General features: G+C 45.4%; 2 protein-coding genes across 3 annotated transcripts in view; one reads left to right on the forward strand and one right to left on the reverse strand.

Annotated features, from left to right (window-relative positions):
• Positions 1-1845: 1845 nt before the first annotated feature.
• On the reverse strand, positions 1846-5262 carry Pomp (proteasome maturation protein). 2 transcript variants are annotated; one of them, XM_075689279.1, is made up of 6 exons: positions 5188-5262; positions 4681-4775; positions 4534-4594; positions 4369-4470; positions 2644-2737; positions 1846-1975 (listed from the first exon to the last, which is right to left on the reverse strand). In XM_075689279.1, the coding sequence occupies exons 2-6, from the start codon at positions 4773-4775 to the stop codon at positions 1908-1910; spliced, it is 420 nt and encodes a 139-aa protein (XP_075545394.1). In that variant the 5' UTR covers positions 5188-5262; the 3' UTR covers positions 1846-1907. The 2 variants fall into 2 exon arrangements, with proteins under 2 accessions (XP_075545394.1, XP_075545395.1); XM_075689280.1 differs by lacking the exon at positions 5188-5262 and adding an exon at positions 5029-5148.
• Positions 5263-5512: 250 nt separating this feature from the next.
• Positions 5513-23530, forward strand: part of Pvr (PDGF- and VEGF-receptor related) — an 85286-nt gene continuing 67268 nt past the window's right edge. Inside the window, exon 1 of the mRNA XM_075689283.1 lies at positions 5513-5814. Within this exon, the coding sequence (XP_075545398.1) occupies positions 5733-5814 (82 nt within the window). The 5' untranslated portion in view covers positions 5513-5732. The remainder of the gene's footprint in view (positions 5815-23530) is intronic.

The raw sequence follows: 23530 nt of genomic DNA on the forward strand, positions 1-23530 counted from the left end.
TCACTCGACGACCGCGGAAACTCGCTATCAAAACGCCAGAGTGAGGAAGCACGGCAGCAGCAGCGAGCTAATTGACCTTCATGCTGCCTCTTGCACCAACACGAACTAAGCCTCGAAAACACAGTGCAAGGTGAACTCTTTCCCCGTTTCAGATGGCTTTTAAGATACAGCGGCCTGGGCGGGTGTGTGTGCCCCCCCCACCTCTCTACCCTCGACAGCGCGCTTCCTCCCTTGCATGCCTAAGATTGAGTCACGATTGCCAGCTCACCCTCGCACAGACAGCATACAGCATGCGGCTACAATTTTAGCGACCTTGGACTTTATACAGAACGTCACAGCTACACCTGTGGCAGAAATGCGCCTGGAGTGTCCATAGAATTGCTTTTGCAATAAAATAGCTTGAGCATCGCAATGCTCCTGCTTACACATCACTACTGTGTGTGTGCAGCAATTCTCGACAATGGGATGACATTGCTATCTTACCTATTCATCTACTCCCTATATCTTGTCTCAAGCAACTTATCCAAAAGACTGACAAGAGTTTAAAGGTATGCATTTTCAAGATGTGGACAAGATGGACAAGATAACAGAAAATAACAGAAGCAATGAGCTCATCAGTTTGCAAGAGAGAGAGAGAAAACATTTATTTGTAATGAGATTGGGTGACTTCCTCATAGGGTGCATAAGGTGGAGCCCTTAGTTCAGGGCCCCATTGGCTCGCACCACTCCGCGTGCCCGCCCGATCAGCTGTCGCTGCTCTTGTGGATCTGAGCTGGTCAGCGCAGCAAGAGTTGAACAGTGAAAAGATAATGAGCAGGACAAGTCTGTTGTGTCCCAGAGAGAGTAATTCTAAAGTAAATGTTTTGAAATGTCCGAAGAAATATTCGAATCAAGATACCGTGTTACTTTCGGGCCTCTGCTCATATATTTCATTGTTGGCACGACAACATTGCAATAATTTCCTGGGAGTTAAGCCATGCATCAAATGCGGCCGGAGTCCTTGCAGCACATACTAGACAGTTTTAGTTTAGCGTACGCTATAAAATAGCGGGTCATCACTGCAGATGTGCAGAACGCTAAACGACCCATAGCATATAGCGTATGCATGCTATTTCTTATATTTAGCGTTAGCATCTTTGCGTGAAACATGGCGGCGGTTCCGGCTGCCCGCTTGAAATTGAATTTGGCTTTGCTTTTGTGAAATGCACTTCGTTCGTAGCAAATGACTGTGTAAACAGCTTTCGCTTGGTCTCGGGCTGCTTCAACAACAGAGTATTATGGATAACCTTGTAGTGTTTTCGAGAACACTTCTCGTTTAGAACAAGTCGAAGCCTAACGAGAAACATGTGAGATGTCAGCACCACCTATCGCTACAGTTGGGAGATAGCTGCAACGACGGCATATGGCCGCTGAGATCCAAAGATCTTGCAGGCCAACTAAAACTGTAAAAGATGTGTGCTGCTTAGCGTACGCTATACTATAGTGTACGATATGGTTGCGTACGCTAAACTAAAACTGTCTGCTATCACAATGAAAACTCCAATTCAGTTAGGTCACTTGTCATATAGCTGTGGAAACAGTGTATACAAAGTATCTCTTAATACTTATCGTGATAATGCCAAGGAGCAGATCCAGGAAATAAGAAAGCCCACCTAGAAACAATATACTGCATATGCTTATTCATCCTTGTGGTTAGATGACATCACCTTTTGTTTACAGTTTGTGATAATCAGGAGTGACCCATCGCTTTATTAATTGCTTCCCAAAAAAGAAAAGTTGTGTCTGTATTTCAAAGTGCAAATATGTTTTAGTGTGTGATCGACAGGGCTACACCAAAGAGAAACATTTGTGTGCGCTCAAAAGTAGATTTATTTGCAAAATCTTACACAGGGAACTTTCTTCAAGGTTCAGAGCAGGTTCAAGTGCTTTTCCATTACCAGTTGAGGAGGTCGCAACACCTCGGACTCTGAGAACTCTGAAAGACAACAGTATTCATCAATTACATGCCATCACTGCCACATCTTTTTTTAACACTTCAGAGGAACAAATTGTTATTTTATTTCTGTGCCCTCAGGCTTGAAGCCAAGCATTATATTTCTACAATGTAGCAAATGTGAACTACTTTACATCAATAATCTGAAAACCTTTGCGTAGCTGTAGAAATTAATTTAAAAGTTAGGCATAGCCAAAGATTTGGAGACATTGAAAGAAACAGCTTCAGCTCAAGCTCAACTGCCTATAATTGTGAGACTTTTGTGGACAACCCTTGCCAGGGCCTGGTAGAAAAACCTTTATGCTTCATACAATCTTAAAGCTCACGTATCATCAATGCCATGTTAATGAAGTATATTAATTACTAATCAGTAAGCAATATCACGGGCACGCTATTGACATCTGGGACCATATCTTCTAAAGTTCAGTTTTATTTTCCATTCTTTTCACTGTTCACCATTGGTTCACACGACTGACATGCCGTTGCCACTGAGATCAGATACTCAGCACACCAAATGACAAGAATGGAAAATGAAATCCAACGTTACAAAATACCCACACTGGTTCCTACATTAGCTACCATAGTTCTCTGGCTTACACATCCCTTAAAAAATGTTGCAATATCAACACAAAGGTGTGCAGGTGACGCACCATTGTAGAGGTCTTCAAATGTGATGGTTTCATCTCGACCGTCCAGCACCTCCAACATGGTGTTGGAACTTGGCAAGAATGGCAGTCTGCCAATCTGTTGAAAAAGGCAGTTGGTTCATTTAAGAAACAGTACAGATTCCAAACACTGGCTATCATCTTGGAGCACGTTAGAGAACCCCGGGCAGTCTGGCCACTGGCAATGAGGTCCTGGACAGAGCTCCACCCAAAAAAAGACACATTACGCATAATGACTTAATGTTTGTTCAGTCTCTCAAAATTAAAAGCCCTTCACTACAGCATCTCTCATTATCATAGCACATGGTACTTTGGGACGTTATACCCAATCTACTGACAGTGGACATGATTAAAATGACCAGTGGCTCACAGGAAAACCACTAAGAAAGCCACGTGTTGAACAACTGATTGTATAATTAACCATACTCTTTAATGTGTTATGGCGCTTGGTCCAGTAGCCAAGTGAAACAAAAAGAACATGATTCATAACGTAATTTTTCAGTTCATATATTGTAACGGTTCTTTACACATCTAACAAAACAATCCAGCCTTCACTTACAATGAACCCAACTGTGACGAACAATTTGTTGTTTATTTCAGAAAGGGCCAAAGGAGCCAGCAAAGTTTTCAAACAAAGCGAGAATCGGCACTGATAAACACATCAACACACATTAAAATAGTGATGAACCAGCTTGAATGTTCATAACATGTAAATAGTAATGACATTGCAATGAGACACAGAAAAAGAAACACAGGAGAAATCTTCGCTATATTAAATCTTCTGAATACATACATTCAATTGTAGACATAAATGCACCGACAGTACCCACGTTTACCACCTCAACAGACAGTAAATTCCATTTGGCAACTGTAAGGACTACTTTTAACCTTGTGACAAAAGGATTTGCAGAACAGCTTGTGTTTTGTTCGCATGCAATTGATAGGAACAAGTTACTGTTCGTCAATGTCTAGGCCGCTGTGACGACATATAAGTGCAAATAATGTTTTCAATCTTTTGATCTTTCTTCACATGGTAAATGATCATGAAACGTTTAAGTGAAATAACCTTGTTTTGAACGAGAGAGTCAGACCGATAGAAAATAATGTGCAATAGATTTTCTTCAGTAATTTTTAGACCGTTAATGTTTAAGTCCATGAATACCACACCACACTGGCGTACTCTAGCATGGATCTAATTAGTTTTATAGGCATTCAATATATAGGACAGCCATACGGCCGTGTTAACAGCACTCTTGATTGCAGGTGATGGAGAGAATGCATAACATACTGCTAACCACTGTTAAATTTTATCACCTCCAAATGCGGTGCCATTCAACATGCCCAAACGAGCTTTATTCAGCATGCTAATCATCAGGCAAGTTTAATTCAGGGGGAAAGGGACAGTGAATCACATTGATCGCCATATCCCTCTACCAGGAACGTTGGGAGGCCTTGTCAGCATTTCCAGATGTATCCTTCTTACTTACAGCTGCCTGTGACACTGAGCTCTAAGTACAAGCGGCAGCTTTCAAACAAGCTGTGTGGCTGAAATCTTCTATTCGCTGCAAACAATTTACGAATGCGGCTGCAAACATCGGAAAGCTTTTTTGGAAGGTTTCCGATGATTTCAATGATTTCGCGGCGCAATTTCTTGCATCTTCCATTGCTAAACTCCTGATGCCACTGTAACGCAAGAAGTTGCCGCCTTACCTGCAAAGCTGCTTTCCTTTCCACCATGAGTTTCAGAGGGGCATGAAGTCCCTGAATGGATCGGGCCGTCGCCATTTGCATCTTTCTAGCATTTTCCTCGAACTATAAAGTAAGGCAAACGATTTAGGTACAGAAAGACACTAAGCAGCAACAAAGAAAACTTACGCTTTTTTCCGATTCCTCTAACGGGTGGGAGCTTGCGAGGCTGTTCCTCACGCTCGGAAACCTGGCGATACAAAACAATCGAATTTAGCTAGCAACGACGATACATTTTCGAGAACATAGGAAATTATGCCGCCCTTCGCAACTCACCCATGAAGCATAACATCGTGGACACCATAGTCGCCATGCTCCCCTGACGCCGGCTTCTTCTGAGAGTTTGTGGGCCTTAACGGAGGCAGATTCATCTGACAAAACAACAACGGTGAAACGATATGTACAGTGTTAATACGAGAGCCAAAGCATCCTCAAATCGTCCTCCGCTCATTCAAACACAGCACGGTAAAATCATTAGTAACCTTAAGTAAGGGATTTTTGCGTTATCGATACATACATTAAGATATACACAGCAATCACACGAACACACGTGGAATAACTAATCTGAAAACATCGTGGCGTTCAACGTGACTTGACACCCGATGTGTTCGCCAAGCAGCTCACCGCGGTTACCACTCGGTTTTGCAGCTCAATGTTAACAAATCTCTAACTATCTAGCATAGATTTGCGCACATGGCATTACTATCGACTACTGTACACAGGAAACACGACGAAATTTGGAGAGTTCCTTAGAAGATCAAATACAGCGTGTGAAGCCCATACCTTCAAGCAGTGAACCAGCAGCTTTTAAACAAGATGGCCGGCGGAACAACAAATAAAATTTGTCACCCACAGCGCCACCTAGAATATGTTCTGGTTTCGATTTCGATTCTCTTGCAGCCGGTGTGTATTTTAGCAAAAATTTCGTGATATGCCGCATTATTTTGCATGGAATAACTATTATTTCAAAACACGAGAGCTTCACACACAGGCGCACGTGACAGCTGGTCACCAGAAAGTTGGAGCGAGCTCGCACCGTATTGCGCATTTTTTTTAAATATTTTGTTGTATGTGTCTGCTGTCGCGGTGTGTTTAATCAGCGGCGCAAGGGCCACGTGAGCGACGGGAACGGAGCGCGCCGCCCGCTCCACTTTCGTCCGCGGTTTTGCTCCCGCTCTCGAACATCAGCTGAACGTCGGACTCGGCCTTCGCCCCTCGCTGACCGGAGCTATGCGCGACGCTAAGTTGGAACGCTTCGGAGAGCCGTAGCGTCGATCCGCGTGTTTTCGTTTTGCCGTAGCAGATGAACGCTCCACATTCTCCTGAGAATGACATCATGTGCAGCCGTCGCTCAAACTTGGATTTTGATACACCTCTCGTTGTTGTGCCGGACGTCACACGTCGGAGACGGTAAGTATATATACGCTCCTTTGATGATTATCAATGCTGAATCGGCGCGAAATGTGCCTATAATATAACGGATTACAAGAAGAAAAATTATGCGCTGTTTTTATTTACTGCTGCCATTTATTATTTTTGAAATTCCGAGTTTATGGTACTATGCACATTTTGCTACTGAGCTTTTACTTACTTGAAAGAGATTTTAAATAATTAACTTGAAGTTCTTTTTAGATATATATAAAAAACAGTTTCTGTGTGTGTTTTATATCAACAAGCAGTCCAATTCTTCGAGAGTTCGCTCGTTTAGCATATTGTTTATTTACTTCGACTGTACTTGCGAAGGCTATTAGAGATAACCAAGCAGATCGAAAAACTTGTTCAGCAGCTTGCTTAGCGCGCTGCTGCTCAACTATACAAAAAAAATTGTTAAATGTACTATCGGCCCCTCGTTTATATGAACAAGTTCGTATTCTGAACGAGTTCCGTATTGTAAAGAATAAACATATGCTTTTGGGATTCACCTCTGGCGCGCATGCTTGTGTGTTACGACTGTCATCATCAAACATAAAAATAACGCGTTGGCCGCATATGTGTTTTGCGGGCTGTCTGGTATTTCGGGGATCACACTAGGAACGATATGTGGCGCCTCCGTATAAGGGTTCAGAAAGTTTGATGCTGGGAATTTTTCCACTGCAAAAAAAAAAAAAAGAAGAAGAAAGAAAAGAAGAAGAGGAAGATGGGTAAAAGATGAAGGAAAATAAGAAAAAGATCTTAGTGGTGCCACCCATGCAGCACCCGTTTCAAAGGGGACGCTCGTAACATTCATCCATCTATCCATCCATATATATTCTGCCCAGTGACGTCCGTTCGCGAGTGATGCTCAAGACAATAATTCTAAAGAAGCTGGCTGCTTTTTAGTTTTCTTCAGATACTCCAATGAATGTATATAGTGCGATCAATGCGTTGGTCGGTGCGTATGTACAGTGTAGAACCGATCCTCCCTGACGCTCGGAAATACTTGAATCAAGTCTTATGAGCACACTCGATCGTTGAGCTTCTCGTACACAGCGCAAAAATAAATTAATTTCTTTTTTTCTGCTCGGCACTCCCGTGTTTTTAACTAATGCGAATGCTATCTGCGTAACTTATGCCAGCTGCCGGAAACGTTTGCTTTTTGTATCAGATGTGGCTAGTTAAGTACAACGGCGCTTGAAGGCAGACGATGTAATGGGACGGATGACCAGATAAGGTCAGTTCAAATTCCGCATTTTATCGTTTACTTTCAAAAACTGCCATATATATGCCCACGAGGTTCTTACACATCTGATTTTACCAGCCATGGATCCAGACGCAAGGCTGTGAATGACCCGTCGGGTAATTGTTTCTTCCAACGCGTACACTTTTCTGTCCTCATCGCCATATACCACACAATCTTTAAATTCTCATTTACATCCTTTCCCGTAGTAGTTTTGCTGCCCGAAGGAATCATCCCTGGGGCCGTACTATGGACTTTTCGCTATAAATAAGCGTTTCGTCCCAATATACTCTTGGCATAGATGCGACGAGCAGCTGAGACGCACGATTTGAGGATGCAGTCGTACGTTACCATCAGTTGTTGCGTGCAACATGTACAATACGTGATGGGCATAACCCACGAAACTGTAGTCTCTATGGCATAACCACGCTAACACATTTCCCGATGGTGCGCTTTAACCCATATTACGTCACTGAAGCCGCATCCTATTAGAAAATCCCAGCGCACGCGTGCAATAAAATTCTCTTCGATAAATCGTTCCCGCATTGCGCTTCCAAGATTCTATTTGAAAAATATGAAAAGTAGTAAGTAAGTGCGCCGTCGAGGACAGATGGAAAGGGAAAAAAAACAAATGCGCTTCCGTTATGCCACCGCGCTCAGTTGACGATCCACCGAAACGCGGGCATTGAAAGAATAGGGCACGGTATATACCAGTAAGAGCGTGCGTGATCATCCACGAAAAAAAAAAAGACAAGAAAGAAACATTCCGGACAGGGTTGGTATAATGTAACCATATTATTCCAACGCTTTTCCTCTTCGTGTTTCGTCAGTGGTCCGAGAAGTCAGTGGTCAGTCAGTGGTTCGTCAGTGGTCCGCCCACGTTATCGCCGGGATCGGCCCACTGTGAATGGTGGATGAGAAATGTATAAAATCGAGCGCAAGAAATTTTGCATTATGCTGGCCCATATTGTTTGTCCAGTGTTAAGGCAGCACCTCCTCAGGATTTTAATGGCGTATTCGCGCTGTGTACGCGGTAACCGCGCAGCGCATATATGTATATGTGGCGACAAACAAAATGCGCATATTGTCGTCCTTCCCTTCTTCCAGTTTGCATTCCTTTGTTCAACATATATACATATATTTGTCGGAACTGTGAAACCGTAACACTTTCTTTTATCAGAGAGCGACCTTCACACCTAATTTGAAACAGGTCATTGACGAATGCCTAAACAAAGGCTGTTTGCGGAGTGACCACTGCATTATTATCGCTGTCAGAAATCAAGGGTGACTGGTACGTGTGCCGTTCCATTGTGTTGTCAGAAAGCGTGCTTCATACCCAGGTTGATCACGTAACACCTTTAGATACCTGCATTCCGTGAGCGGTAGCAACGTTGTATACGCAAACAGTTAGGCTGTGAATAGGTCATTACACACGCCAAGTATAATTGTCTGACGCCGACGCTTTTTTTTCATATCGTACTTCGATTGCACCAATTCGGTGTCATCGTGCACGTGCCTGTTGAGGTATTCTAGGCGGATTTTATAACGAACAATGTTTTCCAATACTGGTGTCACACGGCCACTTTTGATTGCGATTGAGCCCGATTCGGATCGAAATTATCGACCGAAATTGGCTCCCTTACGCAGATTGAGCAACGAAGCCAATTGCGACCGAGAAATTCGATCTGGATTGGGCGCGATCGCGATCGAAAGTGGCCGTGTGACACCTGTTTGAGACGCATTGAGAGGACTCTTAAGTGGCAAAACTTCATTTTCACACAGTTTATTAGTGGCTATAGAATAAAGTTTTCAATGTTCACCTAACATGCCGCGACGCCTGTTGCGTTGTACGTTTGCGAAAATTCAGTAACCGCGAATTGTCCCACGCATCTACTATAACTTGCCCTAACCAAGATGGCCGCGTTCTCGGTAGTAGTGCCGTTGAAGCCGAGACACACGTTTTGAAAGCTTTTGGACAGTACGGGGGAGGAATGATGCCACCAGCTTGCCTGCTGGCACTTTAGTTACACGATTACAGCCCGAGCTCCGCCACCTTGTTTAGGTCAAACTAGATGTGACGAAGTGCACCTGAAGGCTTCGTATATAGTCCCTTTGGGGCTTATTTTGCCCCTAACAATAATCATCATATATCTTGCGTTCATTTTATATGTTTAAGTAAGACCCTGTACCCGCTACTTACCTACCAGGAAAGCTAGAGCCACACTGGTATGCGCGAGCAGTTCGTAACCTGAAAGTACTGGAAGCGCAGCGTTAAAGAAATGAAGTGTGCACAGATCGATCGCGATTATCTTCGGGTGACAAGGTAAGCCACAAAAGGCACAAGAAAAGTTTTTTTTTTTTTTATATAGAGATGTAGAATTACGCCAAAGGCACGCACTCGTGCCTTGTAGTCTTCTTTATTAGTGTTCTTATTCCCTCCGTCTTTCCATATCCCTCAATATGAGCAAGAAAACGCTTTTAAGTCCTTCCTTCTTTGACCAAATACAGAGGCACTGCAGCAGAGTCCCAGCCTACGCCCCCTCTCCCCTAGGTATCGACGCCACTCGGTGTCTATGTTGACGTAGACGTGTAATCTACATAAATTAACTATCAACAGTCCGACTTCAGCATTTTTGTGTTTATTGTGTAACACTCAAGATATTATTTGCCATAATGTTATCTTCTGTTGCTGTTGCATGTATTTCAACACAACAGCGTTAAGGGCTCCATGTCGAGGAAAAATCAGCGTCGGACGTCGCTTCGGCAAAAAGTATTTCGAACCAAATTCCGAACCACGCACACCCAAGCACTCTTCTACTGCCAAAGTTGCTCATACCTTGCCTTTCATTCTTTACAAAGTATTCCTCGAAATTTCGAGAACGGCAGCCCATAGACAAACGTGACGAAAGAGAAAGAAAAAAGCATCTACAGCGCCTATCTTTTATGTTAGCTCTTCTCAGACTGAAATATTAAAAGTGCGAAACAATAACAGGAGATTGAACCACGCAAGAGGCCGCGCTTCTACCAGAAAGCTTGCCTTCGGGCATAGCGTTCGCCGCCAGCGTTTCCCGATAAACGTAACGGTTACATAAGCTGCAGTTGCCGTGAAGCATGAAAAGCAGTCAGGGGTCTTTGAATGCTATCGCGTTCCACTCGTAAAGGCGAATCTTAAGCGTCCTCCAAATTTTTTTTACCAAGCACAGTATCTGAACAAACTGCTCGATTTGAACGAATTGATGGAATAAAACGAGTGAACGAGAACTGTAAATGTGGAGACGAAATTGTCTTTTCTGGATCTGGGGCCGAATTCACAAAGCTGTTCTTTCGAACGTGTTCTTTGTCATTGGCTGGCTGCCTTCCCTCATTATATGTCCAGCATCAGGATTGACTTGAACTCGCCTCTAACAAACAATTCTAGCTTGAGAGGCTTTTGTGAATACGAGCCTTGAAGACCCTGAAGTTGCCTTTCAGTTCCTAAACAAGGCTGGCCTCTGGTACCTCTGACCTCCGAGGCGAAATCAGCACACGAAGCGCCATATGATCTCTCTCATTTACACAACGCCCTCCCGGTCTTTTCATCCGACGAAAGTTATGACTATTACCAAGAAGTGCGAAAATATATGGACTACAGTTCCTCATAGCTGAGCCACTGCTCAAACAAACTTGTGTATTTGCGCGATCCCAAGACAGGGATGCCCCTTGTCTGGTGTTCAACGCTTTGTCACGGAGTGTGCTTGGAGGTGCGTGCGTTTTCGACGAGGCGACCGTGAGAAAAGCAAGCTGACCGTGAAGAAGAAGCAAAAGGCGGGAAGCGACGATCTGTGACTGGTGGGCTAGACGCTCACCACCCCTCCCTTCTCTGTGGGACAGCTTCTGTTCGCGGCGCGCACGCAACTATGCAGTCATACTATAGCTGCTGCTTCTGGTGCGTCCCATTCGCTTACTCTGCGATTGCGGGGCTCTCTGCTTTGCGTTGAAGCATCTAGCGAGCGCAGGAATGCATGTACACAAACGCGCAGCCCGCTTGAGCACCTGTTTCTCGCCGGGACGTGCAGAACCGCAATAGGTGCACCGGCGGTTGTAAAGAGGGAGCGTATAGGCTGACGTTACTGGAGCTGCTGTACGTCGATGTGAGCGGAACCGGTAGAGCCGAGTAAAAAAGCACCTTTATTTACTTATCTGAAACGGTCTTCTAGGCTTATATAAGGGCGTGTAAAGGTGCGCGATGTCGCGAGCTACGGCTACTTTACTCTTACACCTCACTCTGTACCTACTCATCTATGCAACATACATACCGTGTGTCGCAGCTAACGTTAGCCAAGGTTCTAAACGATAAAAAAGAAAAAAAAACGTTAAAAAGACACACGGTGCATGATACAATTATAAGGCATACGGCGTTCGATCATCAGACGTATGACGACCGAACACAGTAGGTCTTAAAATCGTTTTTTCTTCTTTTTTTTTCATCTTATCTTTTATTCAACAGCTTGGATAACGTTAGCTGGGACGCTCAATATACGTCGGGCCGGCGGACGCGTACAGGACGCGGCTCCGAGCACGGGCACAGCCTGCACACTGGCAGAGCAGAAAGCAACAGAACATGGGAACGTCAATGTGAAACACGCCGACATAAACATCTTCAACACCCGCCGTGATGGCTTAGCGGCTACAGTGTCGCGCTGCTTAGCACGGGGTCGCGGGGTCGAATCCCGGCGGCGGCGGCGGCGGCGGCGGCCGCATTTCGGTGGGGGCGAAATGCAAGAACGCCCGTGTCCCGTCCACTGAGGGCACGTTAAAGATCCCAAGGTGGCCAAAAATTAACACGGAGCCCCCCACTACTGCGTGCGCCTCATAATCAAATCGTGGTTTTGGCACGTAAACTGATATTCCATAGACTGCTTTTCCAGATACGAAGGGATTTGAGATCTATTTTGTATCGTGGTTTTGAATGGCTCAGGCGTTTTCCAAAATAATATGCGAACTTCGTCAATGTGTTTGTGGTGTAAAGAAGAACGTAGAGTCAGCTTTCATGCAGCTTGCTGCGCAAAATTCCCGCACGTGCCGATGTCTAAGCAGAATAAACGAGGCCGACACCCCGTCAATTAAGTGGACGCTTCTTCGCGATCAAGCGAACTGTTTTCACACCAACGCGAACCGAAGTTTAAAAAGAAGTCCGCTAAATGTTTGTAGAATAGAACACTTTTGAATGAAATCCTGCCTTTACCACGAAAGCTGACGTCATCACGACCACTTCTTTTATTGTTTTGGTTAGAATATTCTGTCAGTTGTGCAAACACACTGGTGTTACGCGATATGGGTTGTGACGAGCCACGTGCTGGAGAGTCGCTGCAACGGTTCGTAGACCTCGAGCTCTATGAACCTTTCAAAACGTTTCATCGCTCCTGCAAATGCTTAAGTATATATACAAACGAAAATGATTCTCGAGTTTGCAAAGCTGAGAGTCTCGCTGTTATGTTTGCGGCTATGTAGAGTGAGATAAAACTATGATACTCTCTATGCAGCACTTTGCTTTAAATATTGTTTCTTTCTTTATGTATCTTTATGTAGATGTACGGTTACCATGCAACGCATCCTCTCCGTGATGACGTATATACTAGCGAAGATATCTGGCTTCCAACCTCCAATTAGCGCACTTAAACTTTTTTTTTAGCCTCTGCTTCCTAGTTCTTGCCTCAAAAACGATTCAGTCGCATCGGCTTTCGCAGGCTCACAAGATTTCTACGCCCAACTTCTCGGTTACTGTTTTGGCCGCAGACATCGAAGCGGTGCGCCAAAGCGAACACGTCACCTCCTCGTCTTCGTCCAGCTCGCCAGAGCCCTCCGCGCTCGGGCGGAACGAGTCGCAAGTGCGCTCACAGCCGGCCCATCCTCGAGATAGCGAGCAGAAGCCGCGATAGCGCGCCCCGGAAGTGAGTGATTGGCGCTTCCGTTTTGCTCCGCCCACCCGTGTAGCGCAGCACTTCGTAGGCTGAGGCCACGCAAACCGAGACCGTGCTGCAGTGTGCGTCACAGGGAACCTGAGAAGATCGCGTGCGGCCGTGGCTGAGACGAAGATCTCGCGATCGTGCGTGGTGTCCTGTTGACCTTTCCTCTTTATAGCATTAATCATCGTCTAAATTTCTGGCACACTTTCCATAGAGGCCCAGTGGCTACGACGCTCCGCTGCAAAACTCAAGGTCGTAGGTTCGATTGCCGACCAAGGAAGGCCGCATTTCGACGGCGGCGAAATGCAACAGCGCTCGTGTACATAGATGTAGGAGCACTTTCAAGAACTCCAAGTGGTCAGAATAAATTTGTCATAGCCAGAGTGCTGTTCTGGGGCGTAAAGCTCCAATGAACAAATCAGTCAGTAAATGTTTCTGGCGCACGTACGAGTGCACAGGGGCTGCGTTTCGTTGTGTACAGTGTGCTCGCATTTTCATTCTTTTGCCTTTGTTCGTTTAGCATGACGAGGAGGTTCCCAATAGTGTACATCAGTTAACGGACGAGTACTTACTGATAAATAAAGATTAGTGCTTCTGAAGGTCAGGAAACATTTCGGAACCCAGTTGCCCAGTCAGGGCAACTCGGCTGAAGCCTGCACTGCTCAGCCAACACTATTTATTTATTTATTTATTTATTTATTTATTTATTTATTTATTTATTTATTTATTTATTTATTTGCGTACCCTCATTCGCGGAGGCGATATAGAGGGGAGTGCAGTAATAACAAAACAATACATTACCAAAACAGGCGACAAGAAAAGCATGTAACCTATATTAAAAAGAAAAAGAAAATATGGTAGGCAACTAACATACTACAATAAACGTTCTAAACTAAGAACATAGTGTCACTCGAGGTCATAACGACTACCAGAATCAACGCTATTCAACGCATCAATGCTGAATGCTTCATGGATGGCACGCCGATATCGCTTTGTCAGTGAACAATGCAGAGGTCAAGACCCGAAAAAAAAAAGGACAACAACAAACGGCGAGCCTGGCTAATTGCACAAGCGCTGTGGCACATAGCTCTAGCACTGATGTAGACAACTTTATAGAGCGCCACACACCGCGAGGTCACACACCCCGACGTGGCGGCAGCTATACCTCAACGGGTATACCGACGGGTCGTCAGTTGGTTCAGCCAGGTGCCCGGATTCGCTAGTTGTGGTGAGCTTCTTATCACAGTAAGCAATAACGAAAAGGTATGTGAGCCATGTCAGAGTGTTCTTTAAGAACACAAAGAACGCCTATTGAGAAAGCGTTCGTAATGCGTGTTTTCCGTAAAGGGCGCTGTATCATTAAGCCGATCCGTGCACACAGTGTCAATGAATGCGTTGTCACCAAGCGCTTCAAGCTCTTTCTTGTGTCGTGCGATAATGCGCACTTTTCTCTTTAGCGTACTTACAACGGCGCTGCCGGTGAAAGCCTTGTTACGGAGAAATGATTATTTGTGGCCTGGAGGTTTCATTCTTTCTTCAGCAGAAAACCAGAAATCACTCGTCTCCGATTCCTAAAGCTCAGGAATCTGTGAAGTTTCGAGAGGCAAGGATTGTTCCCATGACGTATAAACAAAAAAGAAATACAATAATGTTTCTGGACGGATAAGTCTACTGGAGATAAGAGCCTTCGGACACGCATGGGTCGCCGTATAGTCACAAATATTTTCATTTGTATAAGTGTTGCTTGCTATTGGCCGGTCACCTTCGCCAATAACTTGTCCAACATCACGATTGACTCGCATTTGCTCTTACGAGCAGTCGCAGCGCGAGAACTATTTTTGTGAATGCGAGCCCTGAATGTTAAAATGGGTCTGTCTATTACTTCTTCAACACCTTAATTTTGTATTCGCCTATGCGTCACACACGTGATTGCGTGGTTACTGCGTGCATTCGTCGTAGAGAGTATAAGGCGACTTGCAGGACAGTTTAACGATCCCCTTGCTGCTCTATATAACTGATGCAATATTGCAGCACCGTCCCCGAGTGTGTAAACCCAAGCTTCGTTAATTCACATCGCTTGCTCGTTGGCAAATAGACGTGTGAGCGAAAAGTTCGTGGGAGACAGTGGCCACTGTAATTCGTAATAAACACATGTTTGTATAGTGCTGCAAATCGCGAAACATGTTATGCATAATATTGCTTAGCCTCGACAACGCTATCGCGCTACACCTTATCGCCCGCCTGACAGCTTTGAGTGTCCTGTAATCCATGCCTTGCACAACATGGATTAACTATATAGTACACTCGAAGGATGGCAGGTGGCCAGGACGATACAGTGGTTGCGGCACACGGGGTACATAAAGCTCTGCTAATCTTCTTGAGTATTAGTTACCACGACTCGGCGTGTTCTGATTCGTCACCATGTATATACACATGCCGCGGCAATACAGAGAGCGCATTGTTGTGAATCTCACAAAACTTCATATCTGCGATACATATATCGCGTTCAGCGTGTAGAAGACTAAAGCGCGTTTTGTTATTACTATCTAGCCTCCAATTTTTTTTATTATTTAGTCATTTATTTCCCTGCGGACATCGGTTTTCGTGGCTGTGGAACAGACCTCACAACAGTACGTTCGCGTTAGCAAAGCGTTCCTGCTCAGTTGCTCGTGCTCAGTTTAGTTAAATTACGCTGTACAATACGAAAATATTGTTACCACTAGCGATTTGAGCAATTAAGACGTCCCTGCACAGAAAAGTGACGAAGTTGAAGTCGTGGTCCTGTAGAGTATATTGTAGCCTTCATCACAAAACTTGCTGCTTCAACTACGTTTCACTCAAAACTTAAGCGAGGAAATACCACGGCCCCCCAAAACAATCCTCTACAGGGAAGAAGCACACTTCATCGTGGCGTGCGCCACGTCAAATTTATATGTATGATCTGGAAAGCGCGAACTGTTCAATTTCATCCGTGTATATTGCAAGCCACCCTTACGCGATGAAGTGTCAAAAAAAAAAACAAAAAAAAAAACCACTGTCGATCGATTGACGCTCATGATGTACTGTGGTGGCAGGGAAAGGGGCGGCCTTCACCTTGTGAGCCTGAGTCCACCAATCCCGATGCTCGCAAAACAGAAGATAGAGATAGACAGAAAGAAACCAGCTCGGCATAAACAGCAATAAAGAGGGCAAAATGTTATATGACTCATAAGAGGAGTCCAGTGAAGGCTGATATGAAGGGACGCGCAGGAAGCCAGCGATTCTCCTCGCCGCTCTGTCGAGCATCGCCCACACCGACCGGAATCTCTCAGTGTGGCCGCTCTTTAGGGCGCTTGACGTCATATACGTCTGGAGCGGCGCTTCCTGTAGCGTATGATCTTGTTAGTGGAGGGCGCATCTGTTGCATCAAGAGAGAGGTGTGAAGTACCAGCAGTGCGATAAATGGGCGACATTTCTATATATGAAGAAATGTGGATGCAAGCTGTAGCCAGTTCGAGCCTCTTTGGGGAGTTTCTTATCTTCAGAAGGACACTTCAAAGGGATGGAGCGAACGTTGGCGTATTGTAGCGAGCAGCGCGTCGGGGTAAATATTGATATTGTTTCGTTTACATTGCCCTACGGCCGCGCGGTTATATACAGGCGTCTTCTTTGGCCCGCAATTAAAGAAAGGAAAGATAAGTAGCCGGATAATGCGCGCACTGTTTTACGTGGAAGCCTGACCATTATATCATACGGTGTCAGTACCACACCCGCATTGCGGCGGTACGTAACTGCCTTTCACTATGAACATGGTTAACGGGAAACTGAAAACCATTATTAGGAGCATTTAATGAAATTGCTGCTGCGATTGATTCTCTAGGCGATTTGATCATACTTTTATTTATTTATTTTTTATTTTTCTTGCGCGTCTATTGAAACAATAAGTAATCTCTAAAGACCTCATTATTTCGTAAAATCAAAGATAATAGTTTTCCAACCATGTATTAACGCTCTTTTCCGAAGTAAATGTTTCTCGAGCCTGCAGCTGCCTGGGACACCAGACATACACATTCCACGAGTCTGTGTGCTATGTTTCTTTCTTTTTTTTTCTTCATGTGTTTGTAAACATTTTGCGAACGTAAATGTCTAGCGTTAAATTCTGCCTGAATCCTCCCTCCCACTGCAAGCTGATATTAGAAATATGTTGCAACAGAACTGACTGTTTGCCTAGTTGGTGCTTGCTAAGAGACGTGTTTCTTGCCGCAAGTCGAAACACACGCAAAATGGAAGACACATAGACACGGGCGGCTCATACGTAGCACGAACAGGCTTGGTCACATGGCGTGATGCGAGCGGGACGTTACATTTCTGGATCGTCCCGTTCACCACTATATAGCCGGGCAGCCCACACTATACGAAACGAAAAAGCCGGCCAATGAGCGACCGAGCGGCGACGGCGACAGTTGCGCTTGCGTCCTCATCACCACCGCTTGCTTTGCAATTGAAATATCGATCTTCTAGCATGACGTCACGAATGAATTCTTTGTTTACCGCTGAGAAGGCTTCGAGTTGCGCAACCCTCGCGTTGCATTTTATACAGCGCTGCCGCGCGTCCATGAAACGAAGGATATTTCCCTACGTCTCTATACGAAGACGTGCACGGAAGGCAGTCGATGTAAGTGCGTAGTTCGGAATAATGCGTAGCTCGGTCGGCGCAGTCGCTCCCTTCCGAGGGCGGGAGACCTTATCCGCCGAGCTATCACTCTCCTAAATGCAGAGCGGGAACCACGACCTTTGACTGGCGTTTGTCTCTCTTTCGTCCGTATACCCATTAGATAACAGCGAAAAGCCTATAATCAGAAATGCCCACGTTCGTGTGTTGTTACTGCTGACGGTAGTGAGAATCGCGTTATTGTGGCTTGTCCGCTCTGAGGACAGTTCAATTACAGCAGGAAATGCGCCGTGTTGTTCTCCGGTTGATGCAGCACATGGGCGATAAGACATTCTGGAAAAAGTTTTCTTTTTCTTTTTTTTTTCTTTTTGTCTGAAGAGGGTATGTTAATTGCAGAAAACCTAGCTTAGCGCAAGAAAAATCGGCTTTCGTATACTGAGAACAAACTCAATCGCATTCAGTTGTTGGTATTCCGCAGTTAGGGGACTTTCTGGAACGCTAACAGAGCTTTTCCGCTATATACATATTCTATCTTCACATCGAGCACAGCATAATTTTTCCGAACTACCGCAGAACTTGTGCGGTTCATTTATTGATATATAGCAACATGGGAGCTATAAGAGACGTCGTAGAGACCTCGTATTCGGCATTATAGAACACCATGTTTATTAACCCACCGCGGCGAATGTTCGCGTTTTTAATTACTGGAAATACCACGCGCCAATCGAGGAAGTTCGGAAAATAATAAGTTAGGGATCACGCTGGTGGCCGCTGATGACCAGGGAAGGTACGGCTTGCCGTGTCGGGATGGTTAAGGTAGAAGCGCCAGGCGTTCGTCCTGCGACATGCTCGCGGACAGTGGGTACAAGCGGCGACCTGAACGAAGCCCTATGGAGTAGGCCAGGCGTGCAGTGTACGGTAGACGAAGAAACACCTCCCACACTTGTGACGTCACAATAAGGGCCGACCTTTAGTGGGCCCGAGAGACACGGCAAAGTACCCTCGGCACAGTCCACGCTGGTGATGCGCCCACGCGCGCGATGGAGATGAAGATGAAGATCATATACAGATGATGAAGAAGAGCACAATAAATGCCCGCAACGTCTAGTATGAAGCGTTCTTATCATTTTAAAGAGAGAGAAATAAAGGAGACGGAAGGCAGGAAGGAGAATTAGGGAAGCGCTCGGTTTGCTGCCTTACACGGGGCGTAAGGGTGAGGAGGAATAGAAAGAGGAAAAGTTGAAGGGAGTGAGAACTGCGTGCGCGCTGGAGGGTGCACAGGAGGATTGTAAACGGTCACTGAGGCCGGCGCACTTCGAGAGGTGCACTACAGTGTACGAATAGCTTCTTGCGCCAGCGACGGATGTGGCCACGGTTCGAATATATCTGACTAAAATAAATGGCCTCGGTAGAGTCCAGCTGGTTTAACGTGGTCAGGAGACAGGCGAATATGTCCGAAACTCCGTCATTGTACCTGAACGGCAAGCGTGCAATCTGAGTTGCGTGTAATCGGCACTTCACGGTTCATTGTGAAGCAACGAATCAATATGTTGTTGACACACTTTCTTCGGAAGCATAACCTTTTCATCAGAACAGGTTCAGCATAATGTTATCCTGTGTGCCCCCTGCTCACTACAGAGGCAAAGAGTTTCGAAAAAGCTTTGTCCAGAGCACAATAGCCGCCGCAGCTTCCTTACAGACTGCCTAATATCTCTTTTTCGTACCATATACCAACATGACGGCACTCCTTTATCGTGCTATATCGCAGAAATCTTAATTGCAATATCTGCCACGCTTACATCGCGTGATGGGAGAGGGAACTCATTTTATCTCCAGACCTACATTGTCCTCATATATCGGGGCTTTATTGAAGGGGAATGGGCACTACCTCCCTTATTATACTACGTAAGTATTTTGGAAGCCGTATACATATAAGCAATAAACGATTGGCAGTTTCTAACCTCCTCGCTACCCATAACCGCCTCCCCCCCTTCCCCCCAAACCCACCGCCATTTCTTTTTATCTGTGACATACGGCGTCACATGCGGTGTCGCCCGCTCTATATATATAGGGGAAACACTATCTTAGTATGAAATCTATTCTCTCTTCATGTCTTCTGAAGAACCTCAAGGGACAAAGCCAAATAAGACAGAGGATTGGAACATGGAGAAGAAGTCATCAACAGTCGTCGAACAATGCATGTTGTCGGAGCCAGCGTTCTGACAAAGGGCCGACGTTTCGTTCCTTTCTCAGAACGTTTGATCCATCGACATCCATACTGCATAGGATAGCTATTTTTCGATAGATTAATCTCCCGGTCTTCATCATAAATATAAGCTGCACTCGCCGCTTGAATGAGATGACCCCCGCCCCCCCCTATTGAGATAGCGACCACGCAGTCTTACTTCTTCGACTCTGTGCCTCGAAACCGAATACATGGGTTTCACTCGGTTCTTCGTATTTGGCTTGTTGCCGCACAAGAAAAAGGCCACACTTTCGAATATTTCTGCGGTGAATTTGCGGTGAAAGCGTACAAAGCCGTTGAAAACGATACTCGGAAGGACGAAGCTACATCGTCGTAAGCGTTTCGACAACGGTGCAGACCTCGAGAAACGTATACGCGACGCTTGTCGCCGCGTTCTGCCATTGCCACCGTGAGCGTCAAGGCTTGATGCACTACAGTGCCGCCGCCGGCGCACCGATGGCGTGGTTTTACGACTCTACAGAGATGTCACCGTACAGGGTCGAGTGACGCCCTTCGTGGCTCACTAACTGGAAAATTGCGACCGCGAAGCCTTCCGGTCTTGCGCTTCGGAGCTTCGATGCACATAGGTAGGTATGCGAACGAATGTCACGAAGGTGGCATGTAGATGAAGCACACCTTGGCGTATCGCCTCGCTGACATACAGCGCACGCGTGGAACCGCTAAGCGTTACGGGCCATCCGAAATTGACGTAGTTCTACTCGCCAGGTCTGTATCGAAGAGGCAGCGTTAGAACGGTGGAAAGGTCCGCCGTGTCGCAGAAATTAACTGCGCAGTGCAGTAATCAAGGCTGTCCCGAGACCATGCTTGCATGTCGACTTTGAATTAAATACTTTTCTCTCACCAATTCACGGCTAACCGCGACGTAAAGCCCGCAAAACATAATTTTTAATTCTCACGTGAGGTCAACAGTTTTTGCGACCCCATCCGCTGATATGCACTTTTCTCCGTGCTGTACACGTTTGTTTCGGTGCTTCGTCGATTTAGGCGGGAGCTCACCCGATATCATTGTCTTGCGGTCCGATGCTTCCCGTTGCTTCCATCTTCAATATAGATTTCATTCTTGAGGATATCACTTACATGGAAGATATGGGGAATGGCGGCAACTTGTTCTGACATTTTCATTTGCACACCGAGAGAGGGAAAGAGAGAGAGAGAGAAATAAAGGGGAGCGGGTTTCATTCAACGAGAACAACGCACAATCAACCCCCTCACCCTTACCGGTTGTTGTCTGCGAATCATAAGAAAGGATAGGCGCCGTCCACTGCACAACTTTCACGGGCGTCTCTGAACGATTTAGAGTGCAATACAAACATATATTGCAGGAGATAACGGGAAAGGGGTCTCTTAGCGAAAGGGTGCTTTCGCTTGGCCGATGCAACACATTGCAAACGCGATATGCGATATCTTAGGACAGTGAGACCAACACCATGCCCTCGACACTTGTGTTACTTCCGCGCGTGCGAAACAGGGCCCGCGTTCACACACAAACACACACACACACACACACACACACACACACACACACACACACACACACACACACACACACACACACACACACACACACACACACACACACACACACACACACACACACACACACACACACACAAAAAAAAAAAAAAAAGCTTTTACGCTATAATTGCCCGCCAGAGCAAATTGGCGCCAATCCTGATGCCGGACATATTATTAGTGAAGGCTGCCGGCCAATGGCAAAGACCACTTACGAACGAAAACGTTTATGAATCGAGCCTCAGATCTTGTTTGAGCAGACATAGCATGCAAATGCTCTCTGTTCTGTCTGCTGTGAGATTCGGCGAGTTGGTTATTCGAAGCCCTTTCACGTTTACCTGTTCGGGCGTTGTTTTGTTAAACGAAGAGAGAGAGAGATAGTGTGTGTGTGTATGTGTGAAAACGTAACGTTCGCTTGAACATATTTTGGGCGCATTTTTTTTTGCCATGTGTTAGCATAATTAATAGCAGTGGCAGAACAGTATTATAAATACGGGAAGGGCTGGTACTAATCAAGGTCTTTCTTGTTAATTTTAGTACGTTGGAGCTTTCGAACTATTAGATTTAATAGTTCTGCGGAAACCCGCAAGGTGGAGAGAAGTAATTAATGAAGGGAAAATGAGACATCCACCCAAACGCAGCTAAGTGCTACAAAGGAACCCGTACGGGATTCCTTTGTAGTACTTAACTAAGTTTGGGTGGATGTCTCATTTTCCCTTTATTAAGCTTTCGAAATACTGCGCCCTATTATGTTATTTCATTTTTAGTGTATATTTGTTCAATGTGAAAAGGTGTAGCCGGCGCCGCCTAAAGACGACAACAACCCTTAAATATTATGTATTAAAGAAAAGTGTCACATAATGTGATGTTTTATTTATGATGATGATCACGACAAAGAGAATACGCCTTTGGCCGACTTCGCTGGCCTAAATGAGCAGTACATAGTGGGTCAGTTGCCGAGCACAATCCTGCCCATTTATACCATGTGGAGTATTCTCGATTCAGACAGAACTATTGTCGACACTGAGTGTCAGGTAAACGCCACCTGAAGCAACAACATCAAAATCTGCGGCGAACGCTGACAGCGCTTGCAAAACACCATGGGCTTCGACCGAAGGACGGATCTGCTCTATTAATATGGCCGCTTAGATCCAGTGCTTCTAGCCGAAGTGCAGCGAACTTGGAGCACCACAACCCATGTAAGACAGGCAGTGTTAGCGTTATGAACGCTTGGCAAATCGTTTGCACTCTAAATTATTGGAAGGACATTGGTTTTGAACAGGCATGGAAGCCTACAGAAGTAATAGCAATGGGGGTCATAGTGCTGGAAGACACCGACAAGAGCGAGACAACAGGGCAACTGTCCGCGTCTTCCAGTGCTGTGACCGCCATTGCTGTATCTAACCAACTAGACCAAGCAACCATACTTCTAAACTCTAGGAGTATACTGTTCGCATCCTTTTACATAAGTTGCAGAGCTAAAATTACATTTGTTCGGAGAAGCTATGGACATACTTCATATTTAAATGAAACTGACGAGGATCCACGTCCTTGTACGGTCACATTTGCTGCAGACAACAACTAACGTTCAACGTGTGACATAAATGGGAACAAATTAGCATGTACATAGCGTATATGACACTGGTGTATATACATCTGTTATCAACTGCAGGGAAGCAAAGAAGAGGCACCAGCTAACACGTCCGCTTCTAACAAGCTTCTTTTCGCAAGTGTGATTTCGAATGTTAACCACGTTTTTTTTTCTATATTACAGACGCTAAAACAATTTCGCTTCACTCGACGGGTTTGGTGTTCTTACGAGTTCCTCATGAGCCGCTGCAGCTGATAATACCGACGTCGACTTTTTAGGTAGCTCCAGCGTGCGCAGCTTCGTAAGAAAATTCGACTCCTGAGTGTTCCAGTCAAAGAAAATTCGACTCCCGAGTGTTACAGTCAAAGAAAATTCGACTCCCGAGTGTTAAGTTCAAAGAAAATTTGACTCCCGAGTGTTTAGTTCAAAGAAAATTGGACTCCTGAGTGCTCCACTCAAATAAAATTCGACTCCCGAGTGTTCCAATCAAAGAAAATTCGACTCC

Source organism: Dermacentor variabilis, chromosome 4, assembly GCF_050947875.1.
Source record: "Dermacentor variabilis isolate Ectoservices chromosome 4, ASM5094787v1, whole genome shotgun sequence".
Taxonomy (NCBI): Eukaryota; Metazoa; Arthropoda; class Arachnida; order Ixodida; family Ixodidae; genus Dermacentor; species Dermacentor variabilis.